Source organism: Microcebus murinus, chromosome 2, assembly GCF_040939455.1.
Source record: "Microcebus murinus isolate Inina chromosome 2, M.murinus_Inina_mat1.0, whole genome shotgun sequence".
In the NCBI taxonomy this organism is placed as follows: Eukaryota; Metazoa; Chordata; class Mammalia; order Primates; family Cheirogaleidae; genus Microcebus; species Microcebus murinus.
This window is the reverse complement of record NC_134105.1, coordinates 114,845,883-114,870,604: the sequence shown is the minus strand read 5'-3', so window position 1 is coordinate 114,870,604 and position 24,722 is coordinate 114,845,883. Positions and strand designations below refer to the sequence as shown.

At 44.8% G+C, this 24,722-nt stretch overlaps 1 protein-coding gene across 1 annotated transcript in view; it reads left to right on the top strand.

Moving 5' to 3' along the window:
- ADCY10 (adenylate cyclase 10) overlaps positions 1–24,722 on the top strand; it is an 82,513-nt gene that overhangs the window by 19,134 nt on the left and 38,657 nt on the right. The window contains exons 7-17 of the mRNA XM_076000365.1: positions 154–250; positions 4,252–4,340; positions 6,933–7,124; positions 9,376–9,494; positions 9,803–9,879; positions 11,633–11,822; positions 15,494–15,549; positions 16,712–16,865; positions 20,187–20,379; positions 20,899–20,985; positions 22,963–23,237. Of these exons, the coding sequence (XP_075856480.1) occupies positions 154–250; positions 4,252–4,340; positions 6,933–7,124; positions 9,376–9,494; positions 9,803–9,879; positions 11,633–11,822; positions 15,494–15,549; positions 16,712–16,865; positions 20,187–20,379; positions 20,899–20,985; positions 22,963–23,237 (1,529 nt within the window). The remainder of the gene's footprint in view (positions 1–153; positions 251–4,251; positions 4,341–6,932; positions 7,125–9,375; positions 9,495–9,802; positions 9,880–11,632; positions 11,823–15,493; positions 15,550–16,711; positions 16,866–20,186; positions 20,380–20,898; positions 20,986–22,962; positions 23,238–24,722) is intronic.

Sequence of the window (24,722 nt, the reverse complement as noted above, 5' to 3'; positions counted from 1 at the left end):
TGCCATGGCACTCACTCTAGCCTGGGCAACAAAGCGAGACTCTGTCTCAAAAAAAAAAAAAAAGCAAACACCCTGACTTTCTGCTGAGAAATTACCCTCAAGGACTAGACAACCCTCAGGAAAACCAAAAACTTCTCCTTTTATTTTATTTAGGTTAACTTCTTAAAACCACCTCCTACTTTTAACTTCGAAGAATTTTTCGCCAAGTGTATGACTTTCATGAATTATTATCCTTCTGGTGACAACAAAAGTAAGTACCTTCCATGGACAAGAGCCTTTGGCCCCCACAGCAGGCAGTAGGGTCTTAAACCAATGCCAACGGCTCCATTACAAGTGGCTGGACCCTCAGCATGGCTCCTGGTCCTTACCAGCACTCCAAGGGGACCTACTTCCCATCCCCCAGAACATCGATTCTAAGTATGACTCTGCTCACGCCTTCCACCTGTCCCTAGGCACTGGCCCCTTTCCCTTGCCTGCCAAACATTTGTAAATCTCCCTCATGATGGAAGAAAAAAACAAAGCTTCTCGAAATCCACTTCTCCCTCCTAACCATCACAAACAACCTTGTTGGAAGAGTAATCTCTGTAAATTTATCTGTACCTGTTCTTCTATCCCCTCGATCATTTATTCGCCCAATAAACACTGACCGCAAGCGCCTCAGGGTCTGTGCTCACCTGCTCCTTGGTCTGCTCCTTGGTCCCCTGACGTCCAGCTTCTACCCTGTCCCCTTCTATCTGCTGATACTGTTTATGTCGAGGCCCCCAATGACCTACCACCAATGATACCACCTTCCTCCTTTTTCTTTGGGTTCAAGAGTATTCTTCTCTAGTTTTGCTTTTACCCCTCAAACCACCCATGTTCAGTGCCCTTTGCTCATGTTCCTTCCCATTCCTTAAATGTTGGTGACTTTAGGGATCCGTCCTTGACCTTCTAGTCTTCCTACTCTGTAAGCCACTTGTTCACACTTAACTTTCATATTACTAGGGTGAGGCAAGTGGGAAGGCTAGGGCACAAAGTCTAAGAAGGCACTCACTCTTAAGGTCCCACAAATTGCATGCCTCACCCATGTCCTGGCCCTAACTGCCTGTGTCAGCCCAGTCCTTTGTCCTGAATTCTAGACAGACTTTTGTCCTGAATTCATTAAAAAAAAATATTATCTATGGGCCATCTCCAAGGATGTCAAATAAGCACCCAACATGAACATATCTAAATGTTAAGCCATTTGTCCTTCTCTAAAAACTGCTCCTTCATCCAAACTAGAAATCTCAGAAACATCTTTGATGCATTTTTCCTCTTCACTTACGTACAGGTCGGGAATGTCTTGAATGTCACAAATAGTAATCATACTTTGACGAAGCTGTATTGGTCATGGCGTGGGGTGGGGAGTGGGGTGCTGCAGGGATATTGGTCAGGAAAGACCAAGAGCCCCACAAGCTCCAGGTGAGACGAAGGGGAAAGCCCAGTGACCCTCCTTGAGCTTTGCCCCATCTCATCTCCTCGAGCTTAATGCTGCCTCTGTACAGGGTTTCTTCGGGCCTTATTTTCGGTTCTGCGATACTGCAATGCAATTCGGATGCCAACTACCCGGAGTCAGTGCAGGATGCCACAGGTTGAGTCCTCTACGAACTCCCTCACTTCCGATACCAGCTGCAAGCTCTGGAACCCCCAGGCGGCCTGAACCTCCGACCAACAGGCTACAAGTTTGGGGATCTCCTCAGTGCCCCGAGGCTCAATAATTTACTAAAACGACTCACAGAACTCAGCAAAGTGCTACACCGAGGGCTGTGGTTTTATTAGAGAGGATACAAATCAGGACCAGCCAAATAAAGAGACACATAGAGTGGGCTCTGTGAGGGTCCCAAACACAAAATGTTCCGGCATCCTCAGGAAGCGTCACCCTCCTAGCACATGGATGTATTATCACCAGTCAGGGAAGCTCGCCGGAACTTCGCGGGGGGTCCAGAGTTTTTATTGGGGTTTCATTACATAGACATGATTAGTTGGATAATTGGACACATGATTTCTTCTTTTTTTTTTTTTTTTTTTGAGAAGGCAGGGATTAAAATCTGTGCACTTGGGCAGACTCGGGACAAATTAGGGAAGCCCCTCCCACGTGCGACCCCTCTGTCGTCTGGAGGAAGCAGAGTCGCAGGGTACAGCGCCCCGACTGACTCTCCCGGAGGCGCCTGACCCTAGACTCAGGCTCCTCCGGGCCGAAGAGCTACTGCATTTACTCAAAAGGGGAGGTTTACACCTTTGGTTAGGGGGATCGTGCGCACTCGAGGTCAACTCCCCAATGCCATGCAAGGGGCGCTAGGCCGACTCATCCCGGCCCACTGACCTTTACTCTCCCCGCCCCAGAGGCCCGCATGTCTTTGCCAGTGCAGCCCGGATCTGGTCTTGGACGCATGACTGAACTCAGTCTCCAGCCCTCTCTCCCCTCTTGGCTCAAAGTCCCAACCTTCTAGTCACATGGTTGGTCTTTCTGGCCAGCCCCTGTCCTGAGTCAGCTCATTAGCTGTGAACTCGGGGGGCTCTGGAGGGCCCACCATGAATAAGGAAAGACTCTCCTATTCCTCTGGGAAGTCCAAGGACTTAGAGTTTAACTCCCTGGAACCCGGAACAAAGACCGGCTGAATTCTTTGTTATATGTCAGACACATACCTCTCCACAATCACCGTGCCCTCAGGGTCCAGGCCTTTACAACTACTCCCTTCTTCCTGAGCTCCTTTCCTCTGTCTGTTCAATGTCATTTCCTCCTAACCTTCAGTACTCGCACTGGACTCCAGCCAGGCTAGTCTTCACAGTCCTTCAACACACTGCTCATTCTAGGCTTTACCCTATGTGGTTTGCTCTGCCAGGCACGCCCTCCTCGATCCTTCTAGTAAAATGACATAAGTCAGTCAAGATCCGGTTAAATTCTTATTTTTCTTTTAAGTAAGAATTTACTTCAGCCTTTGCTGATTAAACCAGTTTATATTGATCACTGTTTCCTCTGAGTCTTGCTAAGTTGCTATAACCTACTAGCTTGTTTGGTCTGGCTACTTTCATTTTTCTATTTAGCTTTTCCTTACATATTATATTTGAATGTCCAGTGAGACAGTAAGTGCCTCGGGGAAAAAGGCCACGTTCCCTACTTACTCTTTTTCCTCATACCGTGCTAGCATGGTGTACTAAATATATTAAGCAATCAGTAAACATTTTCAAAATTAAATTTGTTTCTTAATTTATGTCTCTTTCAGATTCTACTTTTATTTTTCATCTCATTTTGTTCACATTATCATTCTATTCCCTGCTGAACACCTCTCATTTCTCTCTCCCTTTTTATATTTTTTCGCTGAGACAGAGTCTCACTCCGTTGCCCTGGCTAGAGTGCCGTGGCGTCAGCCTAGCTCACAGCAACCTCAAACTCCTGGGCTTAAGCGATCCTACTGCCTCAGCCTCCTGAGTAGCTGGGACTACAGGCATGCGCCACCATGCCCAGCTAATTTTTTCTATGTATTTTTAGTTGGCCAATTAATTTCTTTCTATTTTTAGCAGAGACTGGGGTCTCCCTCTTGCTCAGGCTGGTTTCGAACTCCTGACCTCGAGCGATCCACCCGCCTCAGCCTCCCAGAGTGCTAGGATTACAGGCGTGAGCCACCACATCCAGCCTCTCCTTCCTACCATATCTTCCTACCATATCTTATCAGGCTATTCTAGAGCACAGAACTACCGACCATTATATTGATAGTAAAGGGGACCATAGAGATAATGAAGCCCACCTGGTGTTTGCCCTAGGTGAGGAAATAGGAGACAGTAGGGCCCTGAAGTGACTTGTCCACGGTCACACGGTGAGTTGGTGTCAAGCCTGAGATCAGAAGCCAGGCTCCTGAACTTAACTCCTGCTGCTCTTTCCAATCTATCATCCCCTTCCTTCTGTCCCCGTTCTCCTCTATCGTCACCCTTCACTTGTCCATTCCCATCTCCTGTGCCAATAGTTTTAGATCAAATCCAGAGGTGAAAATCTCTTCAAGTCCCAAAGCATGATGACAAATAGAACAGAATTTTGAGCTACATGCAATTGAATTTTGGGGGACCTGCCACCTCTTTGGATTTCCCTTAGCTCTTTATGGCCAGTAGGTTTCCCAGAGCCTCCCGACTGAACTGCAAGGACAGGACCGCAGCCCAAGGGACTGGGAGGTTCCTCTCTCTAGCACTGCAGCGCCCAGCCTCCCTTTCTGAGCCTGTCCCCTTCTTCTGCCCTCCTAGACCTCCTGAGGCTTGCGTGCATGCTGAAGTCTGACCCCGAAATGGAATTGTCCCTACAAAAGTATGTGATGGAAAGCATTTGGAAGCAGGTATTTTTATAATTGAGTTTATCGGCTTTTGTGGTGTCAGGGATCTTGGACAGCTGGAGAGATTTTTAAAACTCAGCAGCTAGTAAAATGTTCCCTTTAAATAAATAAGAAGGTATTCTCTATGTGTAGGTGACTGCAAAATTTATTGTTCAAATTGGGATACTCTTAAGAGTGAAAAGGAGCATTATTCATAATGTACCTGTGAAACAGGCATAAAGTAGGACTGTGTTGCCCTAAATAACTGGGCAGACAGGAGCTGTTGCAAGCATATAAGAACACACATAGCAGAAAGATATCAACTGGATGAACACTGGTACACTATTTTTCTAAGTCACTTGCATTAAATCTTAAGTTTTGAGATTTAACAGTACAGGTAATTAGAATGCTCTGAGCTACCTCTACCTGCCCCCCTCAAAGTTTCTTATTTTATTCTCTTACACCTGGGTTCTCTCGAATTATTAATTCCTTTGAATTATAACTGTCTGTGAGCACTCACCATATGCCGGTCACTCTGCTATTCACGTATTTATTCTTCACAGTCCCCGGTAGATATTTTCAACCTCATTTTATATATGAAAAAAACTGAGACCCAGAAGGTTATGAGAAACTTTCCTGAAGTTGTAAAGTAAAATGTATATAGCTAAGATTTGAACCCTGGTCTGTCTGAATCCTACGATTTTTATATAGACTGTACGCTATCCTAATACTTGCCTGTTTTAATGCGTAAACCCGTCAAAGTACAGTTGTGCCCTGGAGCAAATCTTTGTAAGCCTGACTACTGGAAAACTTCCTTCAGAGTGCGGGTTGAAGAGGTATCAAGACACACCCTCTCACCTTCAACCCAGTATCAAAACATTACCTGTAGTGCCTGCAGCTCTTCGACTCTTCAAGGTTTTTGAAGCTCAAAAAGTCAACCTCCCCCCTCCTCTCCCTACCCCCCAATAAATATAACACATTATGCTTTTTCAGTTGCAACCAGCTGAGAGCAAGATCTATAGTAATGGGATATAAATGGACTCTGTGAGGTGCTGGGAAAGTTGTGGGTAGCAGTAATAAACATCTGGGAAAGAGGTGTAGCTAAGGGGCTGAAAGGAGGCAAAAGACTTGTCACTGTTTTACCAAGGCCTGCCCCTGCCCCTAAAGAATAGAGGTACTTAAAGATACTATAGTCCTCCTTTCCAAGCTAAAACTCAGAACACATGGTCTGACATAATAATTTTAATTTTTAAATTATGTCTGAATAAATGTATTTGAAAAATCAAATAAAATTATTACATGGGTTAGTTAGAAATTATTAAATCACCTTTTATGAAAAGAGTAAAATTCCATGAATCCAGGACCATCCTGGGCAATTAGGAAACATGGCTGCTTATTCCCTATACCAGTTCCCTCTTTCATCTAGAAGGTGTGTTTCACATTGTCAAAGAGAATCTGGCACTTCTGTGCTGTTTGGTATAGAAAGTGCAAAGATTTCCCCCCACTGGTTTGCTGTGCACTTAATTTAACAAGCTTCAGCAATGCTGATCGGCAGGGATAATTTGGGAACACTCTCCTCTCCTTCCCCTGTGCCTACTGTAGGTAGGGTTGGAGGGAAGAGGGGAGCTAAATGAAATACACCACCCTGGAGAGGCAGGCATATGTGGTGGCTGAAATGCTGGACCAGGAGTCTGGAGATTTGGGTTCTAGTTTGCTAGTCTCCTCATGTGACCTTGGGAAAGTTGTTTTGTATGTCCGTGCCTCAGTTATCTAATCAGTAAAATGGGGATGGCCCGGGGTGGTGGCTCACGCCTGTAATCCTAGCACTCTGGGAGGCCGAGGCGGGCAGATAGCTTGAGGTCAGGAGTTCAAAACCAGCCTGAGCAAGAGTGAGACCCCTATCTCTACTATAAATAGAAAGAAGTTAATTGGCCAACTAATATATATAGAAAAAATTAGCCGGGCATGGTGGCGCATGCCTGTAGTCCCAGCTACTCGGGAGGCTGAGGCAGAAGGATTGCTTGAGCCCAGGAGTTTGAGGTTGCTGTGAGCTAGGCTGACGCCATGGCACTCACTCTAGCCTGGGCAACAAAGCAAGCTTCTGTCTCACACAAAAAATAAATAAATAAACATAAGGATAATAATGCTGATTTTATTTCATTTGAAGATAGAGTAGGATGGAATGTGAAAATATTCCAGAAGGTAACCAGCTATGAAAATACAAGGTTAAATTACATAGCATGCTATCCTTGTCCCTAAACTGTAAATATAGAACAGCCAAAAGGAACCTTAGGTCTTTCTCTTACTGTAGTGGCTCATATTGGCATGAGAGAACTAGCAGTTGGGGTAATGGAGTGGACAAAAACTAGCAAGTGTGTTGGTCCCCATTGGAAGAGATTTTGGTAGTGAGCGCCTTCCATTCGCATCTGCTCAGTTCTGGCGGGCTGGCTCTGCCAGAATGTGTGGTTCCTCACACATTTTGATAACTTCAGTTTTCCCAGAGCATCTCAAAAGGCTCCTTTCTTCCCACTGATGATTTTGGGTGTGAGGTGGTATCGGGAGGAAGGGTCCACTGCTGAGGACACATGCTATGAAAACCTGCTCTCCGCTTTGCAGATTGATGACAAACAGCTTCTGGGCTACTTGTCTGAACTTCGCCCAGTAACGATCATGTTTGTGAACCTGGTGTTTAAAGACCAAAACAAAGCAGAAGTCATAGCTTCGGCCATCCAGGATGCCTGCTTGCATGTCACTTCCGTCCTGAAGGCCTTCCGAGGCCAAATCAACAAAGTCTTCATGTTTGACAAGGTGAGTGTGAAGTAGGGGTGGGAACCTGCCAGTAGTTTGAGGGTAGCATTCATGGCCAAGCACATTGGTGAGACGGAGGGAACAGATACTAGGAAATTTAACCTAAATGTCAGTCTTTATTTATAATTATGGTAGCTCACATGGTGGACATGGCACCCTCTGTGTGCCAGGCACCGTCCTCAACACTTTATACACTTGGACTTATTTCATCCTCACGGCTACTCTAAGCGGTAGGCGCTCTTGTTTGTTATTATCCTCATTTGATAGATAAGGATGCCAAGACAAAGTGAGAGTAAGTTTTGCTCATGATTATCCAGCTAGTAAGTGGTGGGCTGGGGTTCAGATCTGCCTTCCCAGCGGGAGCTCCCCACGCTGGCCTGCCTGTCGCGGTGCCCATGGCCTCCAGCCCAGCAGGTGAGATGTATTTCCCCCGGAGTTTAGGTCAGGAGTCTAGTAACCTTCACATCCAGAAGTTTGTTTCCAGTAATCGCCACCTGCCACGTCAACCCCTCCGGGGCCCCTTTCAGTTTCATCCTTGGCAGGGACTGGGCGCTCCTCCAGCTCCCATGGGTTTTCATTCCGTTCTTAATCAATTCACAGAAAAATGGCGTGGTAAATAAATGACCACGGGAGTATTCGCGAGAATTGGTTCTCCATCTCAGGTGTTTTCTGTATCTTAAGAGCAGAGCACCTAACTACTGATCCATGCCCACTCGCTCATTCATTCAGTAAGCATTTATGGAGCATTTTGTAGAAGGCCAAGCGCTAGGGCTGGGCAGCAAAGATGAGTAACTCATGCATTGCTTCGCAGGTAGACAGGAAGCCCACATTCCATACGAGGAAAACTAACTGTGCTGTGAGAATGCTGAGGGAGGGATTAATTACTTCCAGCCTGGTGCCTTCCAGTAGCTTCTTCCAATATTCATTCACGAGGATAAGAAAAGACCATAGAATCTAAGGAAACAGTGTCTTAGTGTTTTGCAGACCCCAGTGCCCACAATTCCTAGCTGTGTGACCTCAGCAAGTCATTGAACTTCTCGGAGCCTTGAATTATTCCTGTTTGAAGGGGGGGGGGACAGTATTGGCCTCAAATGACTTTGGAGAGTTTTAAGTGATGCAATACGAGTGCAACACTTGCTGCAATGTCTCTCTCACAGCCAAACACTCAATAAATGAGAGCTGCTATTCTCGTTGCCAGCGTGAGTCCAAGGCTCACTTTGCCAAGCCACTATGTAAATTTCCAGGCAAAGCGGACCCCTTGGTGCCCCCAAAGGGGTTGCTGTCTTTATGCATACCCAGAATCGTGGCTTTTCTTCTCGTGTCAAGACATAGCCTAGCCTCTTTCAGGATCTGACTCTTGATCAAATTCTTTTGAAGAGGGTTGAAGAAACTGAGGTATTTTAGTGTTCTTTCACATTCCATCAGGATGTAACATGTCAAAACTCAAATTTTTTAACCCATCACCCTTTATTCACTATGCCTTTTTCTTACAGACAATAGCATCTGACCGAGGTGATTTTTTTAAGTGACCAATACCAAGAATGCACTCAAGGATCTAGAAGGCCACATGTAGCCCCCAGGGGCCACAGGTTCCCGACCCCTGGTTGGAACAGTTAAGCTTTATACCAAGAAAACCTACTCTCAGCTTAAGTCTTTATCCCTAAGAATAATAACAGTAACTGGAAATACTTTATGGTTTACAGAGCTTCTTTAATATATACAACATTAATTCTTTCTTTTAGAAGCCAAAGCCGCCTCTATAGGAGGTCTATGTTATATCCATTTTCAGGTTGATAAACTGAAGTTCATAGAGTATAACTGACTTAATCCAAGTTTCCACAGTTGGGAGGTAGCCTGAGAACACAGATTTTCTGACCCCAGAGCAGGTGCCTTTTCCACTGCTCTGCGCTGCTACCTCACAGACTTAAATTTAGCACTTCGCAACACAAGACCTCGGGCCCAGGAGAGAGTAGGCAGGAGCGTGTGCAGAAATAGCTCAGCGCAGCTCATCTCTGCAGCAAAAGCAAGCCCTTCTCTAGGGCTCAAGCCCTACTGCCGATGATGCGCTGGAAGTTATACACAGTTCACCAGAAATAACATGGGTGTGAGAAAAGTCATGAGGAAATCTAATTCAGAAAGCGAAAACAACTGCTGCCCAGCCGTCCTGTCCTTCCTTCGGGGCTCCGGACTGGCCCAGTTTAAGGCTCGCCCTCCCCCAGCGGTGTCTGTTGACTGTCCCCCCGTGTCACAGGGCTGCTCCTTCCTCTGTGTCTTTGGTTTCCCGGGCGAGAAGGCGCCGGATGAGGTCACTCATGCTCTGGAAAGCGCCGTGGATATATTTGACTTCTGCTCTCAGGTCCAGAAAATCCAGTGAGTGCTGACCCCGTCCCACCTGGTGTCCCCTGACGCTTTTGAGGGAGAAGGGATGGGGGCGGGCACTCAGGGAACAGAAAAGGAGGAGGAGTAGGAACTTGGTTTGTGTCCCAGGCTGTCCCTCTTCCCATCTCCAGCCCATGCACACTTGCAGTAAAGGAATTCCAATGGAGAAAGAATTCTTTATAGGAAATCCCTTCCCACCCCTCCCCACCCCTGCCCTCCTTCCCCCTTCTCCCCTCTCCCCTGCTCACTTTCTCTGTGCGCATTACCTTTCTCTCTTTCCCCATGGCTCTCCTCCCCAGCACCGTGTCCATCGGCGTCGCCAGCGGCATTGTCTTCTGTGGGATCGTGGGACACACCGTGAGACACGAGTACACAGGTGTGCGGAGCCAGCTCGTCTCTGCTTGTCTTTCAGCAAACACGGTGCCTTGCCCCTGGGCCTTGTGGGAGGAAGCCCCCAAATGAGGGAGACGTGGGCCCCAGAAAGTCTGTAGTCACCCAGATGGAAGGAAGCGGTGCAGCTTTACCCACTGACAGTTCAGGGCTTTGCAAACGTACGTGCGTCTCTGGGGCTGTGCGTGAGCACGTTTGCACAGTCATGGGGGAGGGGACCAGGGGCAGGCCGCACGCTCATGGAGTGAGGGGCTTTTATAGTAACTCTGGCTAAGGTTAAACAGTTCCTCCTCTTAATTCCTGGAACAGGTTAGGCCCGCTTCTGAAAAAATTATGAATATTGGCATTACTGAAAAATAATGATACTCTCAAAAGAGAGTAGTAATAAGTAGATGTTATCTCCAGATTTCACGACCCTTACCATTATTTCTCTCTTCATTCCTTTTGAGATGTTCAGCAATAATACATCTAAAATCCTGGATACATCTAAAATACTGAAATAGGTTATGTCTGAAATGATACAATGTCTGAGATTTTCTTCAAAATAACAGAGGGTGGGGAGGCCAGGCGTGGTGGCTCACGCCTGTCATCCTAGCACTCTGGGAGGCCTAGGCGGGCGGATTGCTCGAGGTCAGGAGTTCGAGACCAGCCTGAGCAAGAGCGAGCCGCTGTCCCTACTATAAATAGAAAGAAGTTTATCGGCCAACTAATATATATATATACAAAAAATTAGCTGGGCATGGTGGCGCATGCCTGTAGTCCCAGCTACTTGGGAGGCTGAGGCAAGAGGATTGCTTGAGGCCAGGAGTCTGAGGTTGCTGTGAGCTAGGCTGATGCCATGGCACTCACTCTAGCCTGGGCAACAAAGTGAGATTCTATCTCAAAAATAAATAAATAAATAAATAAATAAATAAATAAATAAATAAATAACACAGGGTGGGGAGTAGGTGGGGGAGTAGATGGGGCAGGACTGGCCATGGGTAACGGCTGCTGGGTTGGGTGACGCATGTATGGAGATTCATGATACTGTGCTTTATTGCACAATCAAATGTCTCCATAATAAACAGCTAAAAAAAGAATATCTTGATTGGAAGTATTCAAGTTTATGTCAAAATGAAACATCCAATACCTAATTTGTGGTAATACTGAGGGTTTACAAGCAGCCAGGCACTACCCTCTGAGATAGGTACAATTATCACCCCATTTTATAGATTAGGAAACTGAGGCAGGAAGAGTTAAAAGTAACTTGCCTAGCAATTTGCATATGGTAGTTAGAGGTAGAGCTGTGATTGAAACCTGGACAGTCTGGCTTCAGAGTCAGATGTTCAAATATCCCCTGAATCAATCCTCCATGCGCACTCTTTCCAGCCCTGTTTACTAACTCTCAATAAATTACCAAATGAAGGTTCATTCACAGGAGCACAAAGACGCAATTTTGTGCCTCATGTAGGCCCAAACTTGTGCCCGTTCACATTATAGCTCTACCTTATCTGAGCAGATTATCTTCTTGGCCTCCCAAGTGAGGCAGAAACTTTGCTAATGGCTGAGTTAACTCTCTGCTTATTTTTTTTAAGAGCCATTGGCTGAATATGGGTAGTTAAAGGCTAGACTTGTGTGTCACTGATGAGAGATAGAGGAGGTAAAGGGTAAAATGCCATTTGGGGACAGCACGCCTCAGATCACACGCAGTTCAATGGCTGTTTTTCCCCTGATCTTTGACTTTCTCCTATCTGTTGCAGTCATTGGTCAAAAAGTCAACATAGCTGCCAGGATGATGATGTCCTACCCAGGAATTGTGACCTGTGACTCTGTCACCTACAATGGCAGCAACCTACCAGCCTACTTTTTTAAAGAGCTTCCAAAGAAAGTTATGAAAGGTGTTGGAGATTCTGGACCATTCTATCAGTGTTTGGGCCTTAAAGAGAAAGTGTGAGTGTGGGGCATTGATTTTGCAGTACATTCTATAAAAAAGAGGGGAGTCAGGATAGCAAAGCAATCAGTCGCCCATTTGAAGTTTGAAGCCAATTCATGAACTTGAAATCTATTCTTTCCCCAGACTGAGGCCCAGACTCCAAAATCCTTCACGTTCCCTCCATCCTTCTGATATCACAGCATGGTGGAAGATCCCATTCTCCCATCAGGCCTGAGAATCTGAGGGTGATTCGTCAAAGGTTGCGCAAACAGAACAGAGAACCCTTCCATTTGAGTATCTATTTGTAGCCAGATAGACCCAATCATCATCATTAAATACTTACTGATTATGCCAACTGAGTGCTCAGACATTATTAGGGTTAAAAAAAAAGTGTACGATATTATTCCTCCTCTAGGTCTTTAGTGAACCGTATTCCCCCAAAGCCCAGCTTAGATGTGTGAGTCTTGCTTTGAAGCTTAAAACCTTTCTGCGGCTTCCAGTTATTTTCATGATAATGTTCGAATTCCTTGCTGTGACACACCTGGTAACCACATGCCTTTCCAACCTCATCTCCTCCTGGGCCCCCTCTTCTGGGTTGTGTTAGTAGCTTGTCCTCAGCAGTACCCACTCCACCCCTGGGCCACTGGGAAAACCATGGTTAATTTTTTTTTTTTTTTTTTTGAGACAGAGTCTCGCTTGTTGCCCAGGCTAGAGTGAGTGCCGTGGCGTCAGCCTAGCTCACAGCAACCTCAAACTCCTGGGCTCAAGCGATCCTCCTGCCTCAGCCTCCCGAGTAGCTGGGACTACAGGCATGCGCCACCATGCCCGGCTAATTTTTTCTATATATATTAGTTGGCCAATTAATTTCTTTCTATTTATAGTAGAGACGAGGTCTCGCTCTTGCTCAGGCTGGTTTCGAACTCCTGACCTTGAGCAATCCGCCCGCCTCGGCCTCCCAGAGAGCTAGGATTACAGGTGTGAGCCACCGCGCCCGGCTCCATGGTTAATTTTTGAAACCCAGCTCAAGGATCTATTCCTCAATGAGGGTGTCCGTGAAACTAACCCATCCCAACTAGACAGTGCCGCTCTTTTGTCCTCTGTGTGCCCGTCCAGCACCTGCCTCTGTTAGACACTCGTCACTCCACATGACATTTATTGACTGGGTACACTTTTCACTTGTTACACTGTGAGCTCTTTGAAAATACCAACTATTTCTTGTTCATCTTATATCCCCAGTGCTTGCTTGATATACAGTAAGTCCTCAATAATGACGAATAAATGAATAGCTCGGAAAGCAGAAAGTCATTACTCTTTATAATGGCAGCTACGGGCCGGGCACAGTGGCTCACGCCTGTAATCCCAGCACTCTGGGAAGCCGAGGCTGGCGGATCGCTCGAGGTCAGGAGTTCGAAACCAGCCTGAGCAAGAGCAAGACCCCCGTCTCTACTATAAATAGAAAGAAATTACTTGGCCAACTAATATATATAGAAAAAATTAGCCGGGCATGGTGGTGCATGCCTGTAGTCCCAGCTACTCAGGAGGCTGAGGCACCAGGATTGCTTGAGCCCAGGAGTTTGAGGTTGCTGTGAGCTAGGCTGACGCCACGGCACTCACTCTAGCCTGGGCAACAGAGTGAGACTCTGTCTCTAAATAAATTAATTAATTAATTATAATGGCAGCTAGAATCTCGGTCTTCAAGGATCACATAACACAAATTTGGGGCTGCAGTTAGTTCAAAGTGTCTTTATCATTCACACTTGTATTCTTAAGGCTTAGCGCTGTGCTTGGCATACACGGGCCATCCATGAAGTGTTGTCTGAATAAATGTGTGAATAAATAATAATTTTTAGTGTTTGTTAGATGTTAGGCACTTTACCTCAAAATACACATTTTAGTCTTGACATCAACCCTATGAGGTAGAAACTATTATCTCCATTTTATAAATGTGAAAGCTGAGGCTTAGAGATGTTGAGCGACTTGTCTGTGCTTGGCCATAGCTCTAGTAAGCAATGGAGCCAAAATTCAACTGTCACAGTAATGTGGCATCACAGGCAACCACAAAGCCTCAGTGGCATGCACAATAAACATTTATTTATGTCACAAATCTGCGGGGCTCAATTGACCCTGGCTGGAATTTAGTGAGCTCGCTTTGTTTTATTCACATGCCTGGGGGTCAGCAGGTTGTCGGCTGATCCAGGATGGCTGAGATAGCTGGGGCCGTCCGGCTGACGTAAGTGGGGCAATTTGGCTCTATGTGTCCCGTCCTCCATCACCCTTGTTGTCATGGCAATATCAGAGGCGCAAGGCCCAATGCACAAGCATTTTCTAAGCCTCTTCCTAGGTCTTATGTTTGCTAATATTCCATTGACCAACACATTCACAAGGCTGAGCCCAGAGTAGGAGGGCACTGCCAAGTTACATCGAAAGGGGCACAGATACAGGTAGGGGTGAGGAAGTGGGGCCATCATGCAGTCAGTCTACCACACCCAGGGCTATCTGACCCCAAAGCCTGTACTCTTCACTATTTTCCTATACCATCTCTGCAGATGTGGAGTGTAGTAATATACATACAGGTATGAACAGGGCCTGATTCCTGCCCTGAAAATCCACAGTCTAATGAGGAAGACGAACATATACAGAATTAGCTCTATGTTACATGGGAGACTTTGATATGTGCTATAAGGGAGGTATAATAAAGTAGCGTGGAAGTACAGAGAGGGAAATAATTCATTCTGACTAAAAGGCTCCATCAAGAGATAGTATTGGCTGGGTGCAGTGGCTCATGCCTGTAATCCCAGCACTTTGGGAGGCTGAGGTGGGAGAATGGCTTGAGGCCAGGAGTTCAAGACCAGCCTGGGCAACATAGCAAGAACCCATCTATACAAAAGATAGAAAATTAGCTGGGCATGGTAGCTGGAGTCTATAGTCCTAGCAACTGGGGAGCATGAGGCAAGAGAATTGCTTGAGCCAGGAGTTCAAGGCTGCAATGAGCTCATGCCACTGCACTCCAGCCTGGGCAAAAGAATGAGACTCTGTCTCAAAAAGAGAGAGAGAGAGATAGAAAGAGAGAGAGAGAGAAAGAGAGAGAAAGATAGTCTTATGTGGTGGGCAAGCATATGAACCCCTGGCCTAGGTTTAGAGACTGTCTATATCCTGTGGCAACAATAGCTATAGGATCTTGGGCAAGTTAAACTCTCTGTACCTCAATTTCCTCATTTGTAAAGTGAACATAATAGTAGTACTTCTTAATAATGTTTTTGTCAAAAGGAAATGATACATGGAAAGCAGTTGGAACTGTGCCAGACACACAGCATGTGCTCGACAAGGGTAAGTTAGTATTGTTTCAGCAATTGGTGGAAACTTCCCAGATGTGAGTCTCTGCACCACACACAAGTCTATTGGATCATATATTAGGTGTCTGGTTATACCAGTGCAGACTCAACTAGCATCCATTGAGCAATGTGCCAGGTGCTATGGAAATAGCTGTTTTGTAAGTTGTTTGGGTTCTCTATGACCAAGCAAGAACTTCTCCTTTCTCCTTCTCTTGGCATTTACAACCCTTGAGTCAGGGGACAGACTCTTGTTAGAGATTAGAAAGGAGGCTTTCTGGGCACTAAGAACTAGTACTCTTGCTCTCAGTGTTTCTCTGCTTTGAATCTAACATCTGTTCTTTTTTTCTTCTCTTCAGCGTGTTTGGTATGGCATACCTCATCTTCAAGAGAAATGAGGGTTACCCCTTGCTGGGTAGGTAGCGGGGCTTGATTTTCTTTGTTCAAGAAAACATTCAGAGGCCAGGCGCGGTGGCTCACGCCTGTAATCCTAGCTCTCTGGGAGGCCCAGGCGGGTGGATGGCTCAAGGTCAGGAGTTCGAAACCAGCCTGAGCAAGATTTTTCTACTAAAAATAGAAAGAAATTAATTGGCCAACTAAAAATATATAGAAAAAATTAGCCGGGCATGGTGACACATGCCTGTAGTCCCAGCTACTTGGGAGGCTGAGGCAAAAGGATTGTTTGAGCTCAGGAGTTTGAGGTTGCTGTGAGCTAGGCTGATGCCACGGCACTCTAGCCTGGGCAACAGAGTGACACTCTGTCTCAAAAAAAAAAAAAAAAGTAAAACACACACACACACACACACACACACGCACACAAGAAAAATAACAGTGATGGGGTTGTAACCTAAGATGATTTTTATTTTGTTTTTTCTTTTCCAAGTTTTCCATATTTTCTGCTGCAAACATATGTTGGTTTTATAATCAGAAAAAAAGTGCGATTTATTTTTACTACAAATTTAGTTTGCTCTTATGGTAGAAATAATCTAAACAATTTTTGAAGGCAAACTGAATTTTCTTATTATTGTTAATGTTTCCACTAGCCCTGAGATAAGCACAATTTTCATTTATTGAGGGCAAGTTTCCTTCATCACAGAATAAGAAATAAAAATATTGTATCCATAATTGTTCAGTATATAAATTCTAACTTTAATAAATGTATTCCCTACTGTTGCAGTTTACATATTACTTCTAGTGTGTTGTATTAAAAAAATAAATAAATAAAAATAAACTTTGGGTTTGATAGCCTTGGTTTAATTCCTGGTTGAGCAAGCTAAGCAAATGTCACTTTTCTATATTATAATTGAATGGACATTATAGTGATCATTGTAAGAATACTTTCCCTCACAGCTTGTGGTAATCAAATCAAAATATAAAACCACATTGTTAACTGGAAAGCTCTAGAAGACAATTTTTTAAAATTTTAAGAGAACACATCACTTCAAGAAAGTCCACGAACAATACTGTGGATATTCCAAGGATATTGTTAAAAGGGTGTCACTGTGTGTCTTTTTATATCTCTAGAATATTTTATATTGATTGAGTTTAATCTTTTTTTAAAAAAATTAAAACAACAGGACGTGAAAAGGAAATCCAATACTTCAAGTGTACTATGGAGGAATTTTTGATGTGTAACTGCAGCAGAGTCCTAATGTACGAAGGATTATCAGGATATGGAAAAAGCCAGATACTTATGGAAATTAAGTACCTGGCCCAAGGTGAGAACCACAGGTGAGTGTCTTGGTATTATCATTCCCTTGTGAACTCAGAGAAGCCTGACATCCTTAAGAGATTTATTTATTTTAATGTTCCTCTCCTCTATATAACTTACCTTATGTAAACAATACACAATCTATAATTGCTGGGTGCCATGACTCTTGTGCTAAATAGATAATTTTTTTTAAGAGACAGGGTCTTGCTCTGTTGCCCATGCTGGAGTGCAGTGGCTTTATCATAGTTCACTGCAGCTTGGAACGCCTGGGCTAAAGCAATCCTCCAGCCTTAGCCTCCCAAGTAGCTGGGACTACAGGTGCATACCACCACACCCAGCTAATTTTTCTTAATTTTTTGTAAAGATGGGGGTCTTGCTACATTGCCCAGGCTGTCTTGAACTCCTGGCCTCAAGTGATCCTCCCACCTTGGCCTCTGAAAGTGCTGGGATTACAGGTGTGAGCCACTGTGCCTGGCCTAAATAGATAATTAATGATAAACATACTGAACCAAGAAAAAGAGAAACTGGGGGCTGGCCCATGGAAATCCTGATTTAATGCCAGGGAGGGCTTAGGTACTTTAATGCTTCTGAAGTAATCCCAATATGCAGACAGGTTGAGATGCTGAAATCAAGGCTAGATTTAGTCTACAGAGCAAACACGTACGTTTATCCAGCTACCTGCCAGGGGGAATCACTAGTTCAAACCAGTTAGCCCTGAGATTGGGGATAGAGAATAACAGGTCTCTGGAATTTTGTCATTTATCTATTTTCACATAAGGAATGTCCTGAGGGCTCTCTTTGGGACAATCCACCTGTCTCCCTCATGGAAGCGGATAGTACAGTCTTTACCAACAGTGGTGATGACCACAGGATGATGATGCCTCCTATCGCTTCACCATCTACCTTAAAGGCTACAAGGGGGAAAAATGCTTGTTAACCTTACATTATTTTTAGCTGTATTTCTATGTCTCTTTAATGTCAGGGTTGAAAAGGGCCGGTTTTAGAAATGTGCTTAACATTGCCGAGGGCATAATTCACAACGACCAGAAGAGATTAATTTATTCATTTATTCAATCACTTATTGAATTCCTAGTATGTTCCAGGAATTGTTAAGTGCTATGTTGGTTAGCCGGGGCTGCTGCAGCAAAGTACCACAAAAATGGGGTGACTTAAACCCGTGGACCCCAGACTTTCGGACACAAGGGACTGGTTTCATGGGAGACAATTTTTCCATGGACCTGGGGTGGGGGGAGCTCAGGCGAAGATGCAAGCAATGGGGAGCAGCTGCAAATAAAGATGAAGCTTGTGGCGGTTGGCTGGAATCTCTGGCGTTCCTTGGCCTGTAGAAGCTCTGCTCTGATCTCTGCCTTCATCGTCACATAGCACTCTCCCTGCTGTCCCTGTCCAAGTTTCCCCTTTTTATAAAGACATCAGTCCATAACCCCCATGTATGGAATGTTAAGCTGAAAAGTAAAATTAATATATATATTATTAAAAAAACTAAAAAAATAAAATAAAGACATCAGTCCTATTGGATGAGGGGCCCACCCTACTGTAGTATGATCTCATCTTAACTAATTACATCTGCAACGACCCTATCCCCAAGTAAGGTCACATTTTAGGGGGGACACAAATCAGCCCATAATAAGCACTAAAGCCCTGAATACTAATAATGTCTGATCCTTGCCCTCAAGGAACGCTCACAGAAGAGGAGACCCCGAGTTAACAGTAGAGATAGAATGTGGTGAGGGCAGTGGCAGAGGCGTGCAATGGAGGTCTGTGGAAGCTCAGAAGAGGGGCGGGAGTGTCACACAGCCTTGGGGCACTGAGGAAGGTTTCTTGGAGGCTGGGTCTGAGCTGAGATTTACAGATGAATAGCGAAGGAGGAGCTGTGAGAAGTGATAGTATTCTGAGCTGATTCTGAGCTGAGGAGACAGCTCAGGGTGTGCAGGGAGCTCTCACCAGCTTCTTGTTGCTAGAGGGCAGGTTGCTAGGCAGAGAGTGGCAAGGAATGACAGAATGAGGCTTTGAAAAGTCTTGTATGTCTCCCATCCAAGTACTGACCAGGCCCGACCCTGCTTAGCTTCCGAGATCAGACGAGATGAGGCGCAGTGTGGTACGGCCATAGACAAAAGTCTTGTCTGGCACATAAAGGAGTCTGGGTTTGCGCCGAGAACCACTGAAAAATTTTAAATAGGAGAGCAACACAAGAAGACTTGCATTTAACTATATCCTTCAGGTTTCTGTGACAGTGATACATTCCGAGGGCCATGCCCCTCAGAATGGTGGCATGCTCATCAAATTGGTACTCACTGACTAAAACTATGGTGCTCAAAAAATGGTAGTGTTCACCAGGGATTTGGGGAGGGGGGGAGACCCACATCTTAGGGATGTGGCGAGCATTGTCGGGGGGAAGGGATTACCTCTAACCCTTTTTAGGGAGAGGCAAAGATATACATTGTAACCAAAATGTCTAAAAAAAACCCTGTTATCGGGAGATGGGCAGGTGGAAGGGGGGTGGAGGGGAAGGGTATGTACTTATTACACGGTGGGTGTGGTGCGCACCACCTGGAGGCTGGACGCGCTTGAAGCTCTGGCATAGGCAGGGTGGGGGAGGGGGGCAGGGGCAATATATGAAACCCTAACAATATCCGCACCCCCATAATATGAGGAAATAAAAGGAAAAAAATTGAATAGTGGCATGCTATTGTGGTAGTGTCGGTGAGAGTATGAGGACCTGAACCAGGGCAGTGATGGTAGGACTAGAAAGGAGGGCATAGTAGGCTAAATTATTCAGGGTTTAGGATCATAATAGAATGAGGCTGTGTTATCAGAAGCAGGAATAACGAACAGCTTTCAGATAGCTTGGCTAATCTCCATCATTGCAGCTAAATATGAGGAGTCAGAGCTTTCCTTCAACCTTTCTTTTTTTTTTTTTTTTTTTTTTTTTTTTGAGACAGAGTCTCACTTTGTTGCCCAGGCTAGAGTGAGTGCCATGGCGTCAGCCTAGCTCACAGCAACCTCAAACTCCCAGGCTCGAGTGATCCTTCTGCCTCAGCCTCCCAGGTAGCTGGGACTACAGGCATGCGCCACCATGCCCGGCTAATTTTTTATATATATATATCAGTTGGCCAATTAATTTCTTTCTATTTATAGTAGAGACGGGGTCTCGCTCTTGCTCAGGCTGGTTTTGAACTCCTGACCTTGAGCAATCCGCCCGCCTCGGCCTCCCAAGAGCTAGGATTACAGGCGTGAGCCACAGCGCCCGGCCAACCTTTCTTATTTTTGAAAAATACATTTTTTAAAACTCTCTTTTGTTTCTTGATTTTTCTCATAAACAGGACTATTGCCATTGCACTGACTAAGATCAGCTTCTATGAAACTTTTTATACCATCCAGTCCCTCATGGCCAATGTACTAGATCTGGATACTTGTAAACATTATAAAGAACGGCAGGCCAACCTCCAAAATAAAGTCAAGACACTGTTGGATGAAAAGTTTTACTGTCTTCTTAATGACATCTTTCATGTCCAGGTAACTAGCTAGCGTTAGACTTCTGCAAGAAATAGTCATTGGCAGGCACAGTAACTCTTCCTTCATGTTTTATGACTTAGCATCTCTTTGACCTTTATTATCCTTTTTTTTTACTCTCATCTAGAGCATCCAGGTGGTTAGTAAGTGGCTCCCAATCTTCCTTGAATGTGTATCCACATTCTTGAGGTGTATTGAAGGTATCTAGAAATACCGTACTCAAGAAAATTCATATTTTTGGTCACCTTTTCCATCATAGCAATACTATACTAGATGGTCTGGGGCACAAAGTCACTCTGCTCTCACAAGTGCCTGTCAATGCAAAGACAGAGTGTGCCCTGTTCTTTCCTGTATCTATTAGATTCAATGACATAGACTATTAGAGCAGGAAGGGACAGTATGGATCTAACACTTGAAGATTTTAAGGCAAAGAACAGTTAAGTATTTTGCCCAAAGTTACCACAGCTAGGAGTTCCCTTTGCTATTTTCCCATACTCAGTATTCTCATAATTCTTTGTGCAGTTCCCTATTTCACGAGAGGTTTCCAGAATGAACAACTCGAGAAAGCAAAAGCAATTGGAAGCATTGTTTATGAAGATCTTGGAGCAAGTAAGAACGTCTGTGGGTCAAGCAATGGGGGGAGGAAAACTGGGCAAATGACTACAAAGCCAGGCGGCCGGAGGGATTCAGACTCTATTGGCAAGAGGTTTTAAAGTTTGTGAAAGCTTTGTTCTAAAGGGCTTAATTCTCCTCCATCTTTCCAAACCTCGAGCTAAGAGTCTGTTCAGAGTTTAGGTATCCTTGAAAGGAGTCCCTTAAGTCTGGCTTCTCCCAGTGCTTTTTGTTCCTCCTCTGTACGAAACATACCAAAGCAGTTAGGTGTGCAGGCTCTGTAGCCAGTCTACTGAGACTCGAACCCCTAGGCCTATCACTTGTACCTGAGCAACCTTGAGCAAGTGACTTAACCTACGCTTCTGTTGTATCATCTATCAAATTGGGGGAAATAGCAGTACCTGGCTCACATGGGTGTAAGGTTTAGATGCCTAGATGATATATAAAAACTTAGAACAGTGCCTCTTTCATAGGAAACACTCAACAAGTGTTCTCGCTCTCTCTGAGAAATCTCGTGATTCCAATTTTCTACTATATGTTGATGATCCCCAAATTTGTATTTTGGCCCCTACCTCTCTTATATGTACCAGAACCATTTTCCCAAGAACTTTCTATATATGCCACGGGGATGTTGTAACTGGCACAGAGTTCAGTGTCTAACATCAGAGTCATTTTTTTCCTGCTACAATGCCCTTTTTTCTCTATCCTCATCCTGACCCTTGATTTAGTTAATGGCAAATTATGCATCATTTAAAGTTATCCCTGCCGCCTCCTTCACCCATATCCCTCACATCTACTCAGTTGCCAAGTCCTACTACTTCTACCTTGGACCATCTCTGGAATCCCTTCATCTTCTGTTCCTCACTGCAGTGGAAGCTGGGGAGACGGTTTCTTCTGTTGAAATATGTCACACAATGGGAAGGTAGGGGCTGCAATGCAAGCAGCTGACTCTAAAACGCAAGCTCCATATTTTGTTTAAAACTGTATCTCGGCCAGGCGCGGTGGCTCACGCCTGTAATCCTAGCACTCTGGAAGGCCGAGGCAGGGGATTGCTCAAGGTCAGGAGTTTGAAACCAGCCTGAGGAAGAGCGAGACCCCGTCTCTACTAAAAATAGAAAGAAACTATTTGGCAAACTAAAAAAAAATATAGAGAAAAAATTAGCCGGGCACGGTGGTGCATGCCTATAGTCCCAGCTACTCGGGAGGCTAAGGCAAGAGGATCGCCTGAGCCCAGGAGTTTGAGGTTGCTGTGAGCTAGGCTGATGCCACGGCACTCTAGCCTGGGCAACACAGTGAGACTCTGTCTCAAAAAAAAAAAAAACTAAGACTGTATCTCCAGCACCTAGAACAGTGCCTGACCGTAATAGATGCACAATAAATGCTTCATGAGTAAATAAATAATTCAGACTAGTTAGGGAAGGGTAGTCTTTATATGAGAAAATGATCTGCTTTTGGGTGTAACATATACCACAATTCGAGCTAGACTAGTGTAAACTGCCAGCATGGCAAGGACTAGGTCAGTTTCCTTTAGCACCCAGTCCAGCGGGTGCTCAGTGAGCATGAGTTTAATATATGTGAGTTGAGCAAATGTCAAGTAGACATCCCCAGGAGACCTTCAATGGTCAGTAGATTGAAGTGACTTGTAGTTAACGTATCAGTTATTTTTATGTAATGGGAACTTTTACTTGACTTTTGTGGTTACCTCTACAACTCCATGTATCCTACAAATTTGCATTACTTTTACACAAAAATTTGACCAAGTAAGAGTCCATTCCAGCCACCTATGTCCAAATTGCCACAAATCTCAAGTTAATGGGACGTAAATCAATACAAAGTTATCGAAAAGAAAAAGATGTAACTTAGCTGGTTCTTTCTTTTCATCAGCAAACCACAAAACTCAATGCATACCCATATACACAGATAAAAAGCTGAACTCCTACAGCATTTTTCTTTCTGTTTCTCTATCTTGTCCAGACAGTGAAAGAGGAAAGGATTATTTTCATCATTGACGAGGCCCAGTTTGTGGATTTGACCTCCTGGGCCTTTATGGAGAAGCTGATTCGGCAAGTCCCTATCTTCATCATTATGTCTCTGGCTCCCTTCCTCAGCATCCCCTGTGCAGCAGCCCATGCCATACTGAAGAACAGGAATACAACCTATGTCACCCTCGGTGCCATACAGCCGAAGGACATCCACAACAAGGTCTGTCTAGACCTCAACGTGAGCAGCATCCCCAAAGAACTGGACTTGTAAGTAACCTGTTTCTTTTTCTTTTGTTTTTTTTTGTGAGACAGAGTCTCACTCTGTTGCCCGGGCTACAGTGCCGTGGCATCAGCCTAGCTCACAGCAACCTCAAACTGCTGGGCTCAAGCGATCCTCCTGCCTCAGCCTCCTGAGTAGCTGGGACTACAGGCATGTGCCACCATGCCCGGCTAATTTTTCTATATATATTTTTAGTTGGCCAGTTAATTTCTTTCTATTTATAGTAGAGACGGGGTCTCACTCTTCCTCAGGCTGGTTTTGAACTGCTGACCTTGAGCCATCCACCCGCCTCGGCCTCCCAGAGTGCTAGGATTACAGGCGTAAGCCACCACGCCCAGCTAAGTAACCTGTTTCTAACCCGAGGTCTTGACGTCTACATTCATTCCCCAGATCCAGACTTCATCAGATTCTTTTTTTTTGGAGACAGAGTCTCACTCTGTTGCCCGGGCTAGAGTGCTGTGGCATCAGCCTAGCTCATAGCAACCTCAAACTCCTGGGCTCAAGCAATCCTTCTGCTTCAGCCTCCCAAGTAGCTGGGACTGCAAGCATGCACCACCATGCCCGGTTAATTATATATACATATATATATATTAGTTGGCCAATTAATTTCTTTCTATTTTTATAGTAGAGACAGGGTCTCACTCAGGCTGGTTTTGAACTCCTGACCTTGAGCAATCCGCCCGCCTCGGCCTCCCAGAGTGCTAGGATTACAAGCGTGAGCCTGCATTAACCTTTTGATCTAGGAATCCCAATTCTAAGAAATCTATACTAAAGATATATTGACAAAAATATGAAGTGACATGTGGACAAGGTTTTTATTGAGACATTGTTTGTATTAATAAAAGATAGAAACAACCAAAGGTCAACCCCTAAGGAGATAGATTGAATAAACTAGGATGTGTCCACACAATAAAAAGAAATAAGAAGGCCGGGCGCTGTGGCTCACGCCTGTAATCCTAGCTCTTGGGAGGCCGAGGCGGGCGGATTGCTCAAGGTCAGGAGTTCAAAACCAGCCTGAGCAAGAGCGAGATCCCGTCTCTACTATAAATAGAAAGAAATTAATTGGCCAACTGATATATATATAAAAAATTAGCCGGGCATGGTGGCGCATGCCTGTAGTCCCAGCTACTCGGGAGGCTGAGGCAGAAGGATCACTCGAGCCCAGGAGTTTGAGGTTGCTGTGAGCTAGGCTGACGCCACGGCACTCACTCTAGCCTGGGCAACAAAGTGAGACTCTGTCTCAAAAAAAAAAAAAAAAAAAAAAAAAAAAAAGAAATAAGAAAGATCTGATGATCTGGAAGATCACCAGGATATATTGTTGAGTGAAAAACAAGGAGCAGTCCAGTATGCAGTGTGCATAACCTGCTGTCTTTTACTTTAAAAGGGGTGAAGTAAATGTGTATGGGTGCATTTGTCTATATTTTTTAAAAGAAATATTGGAAAGGTAAACCAAAAGCTAATCAAAATGATTA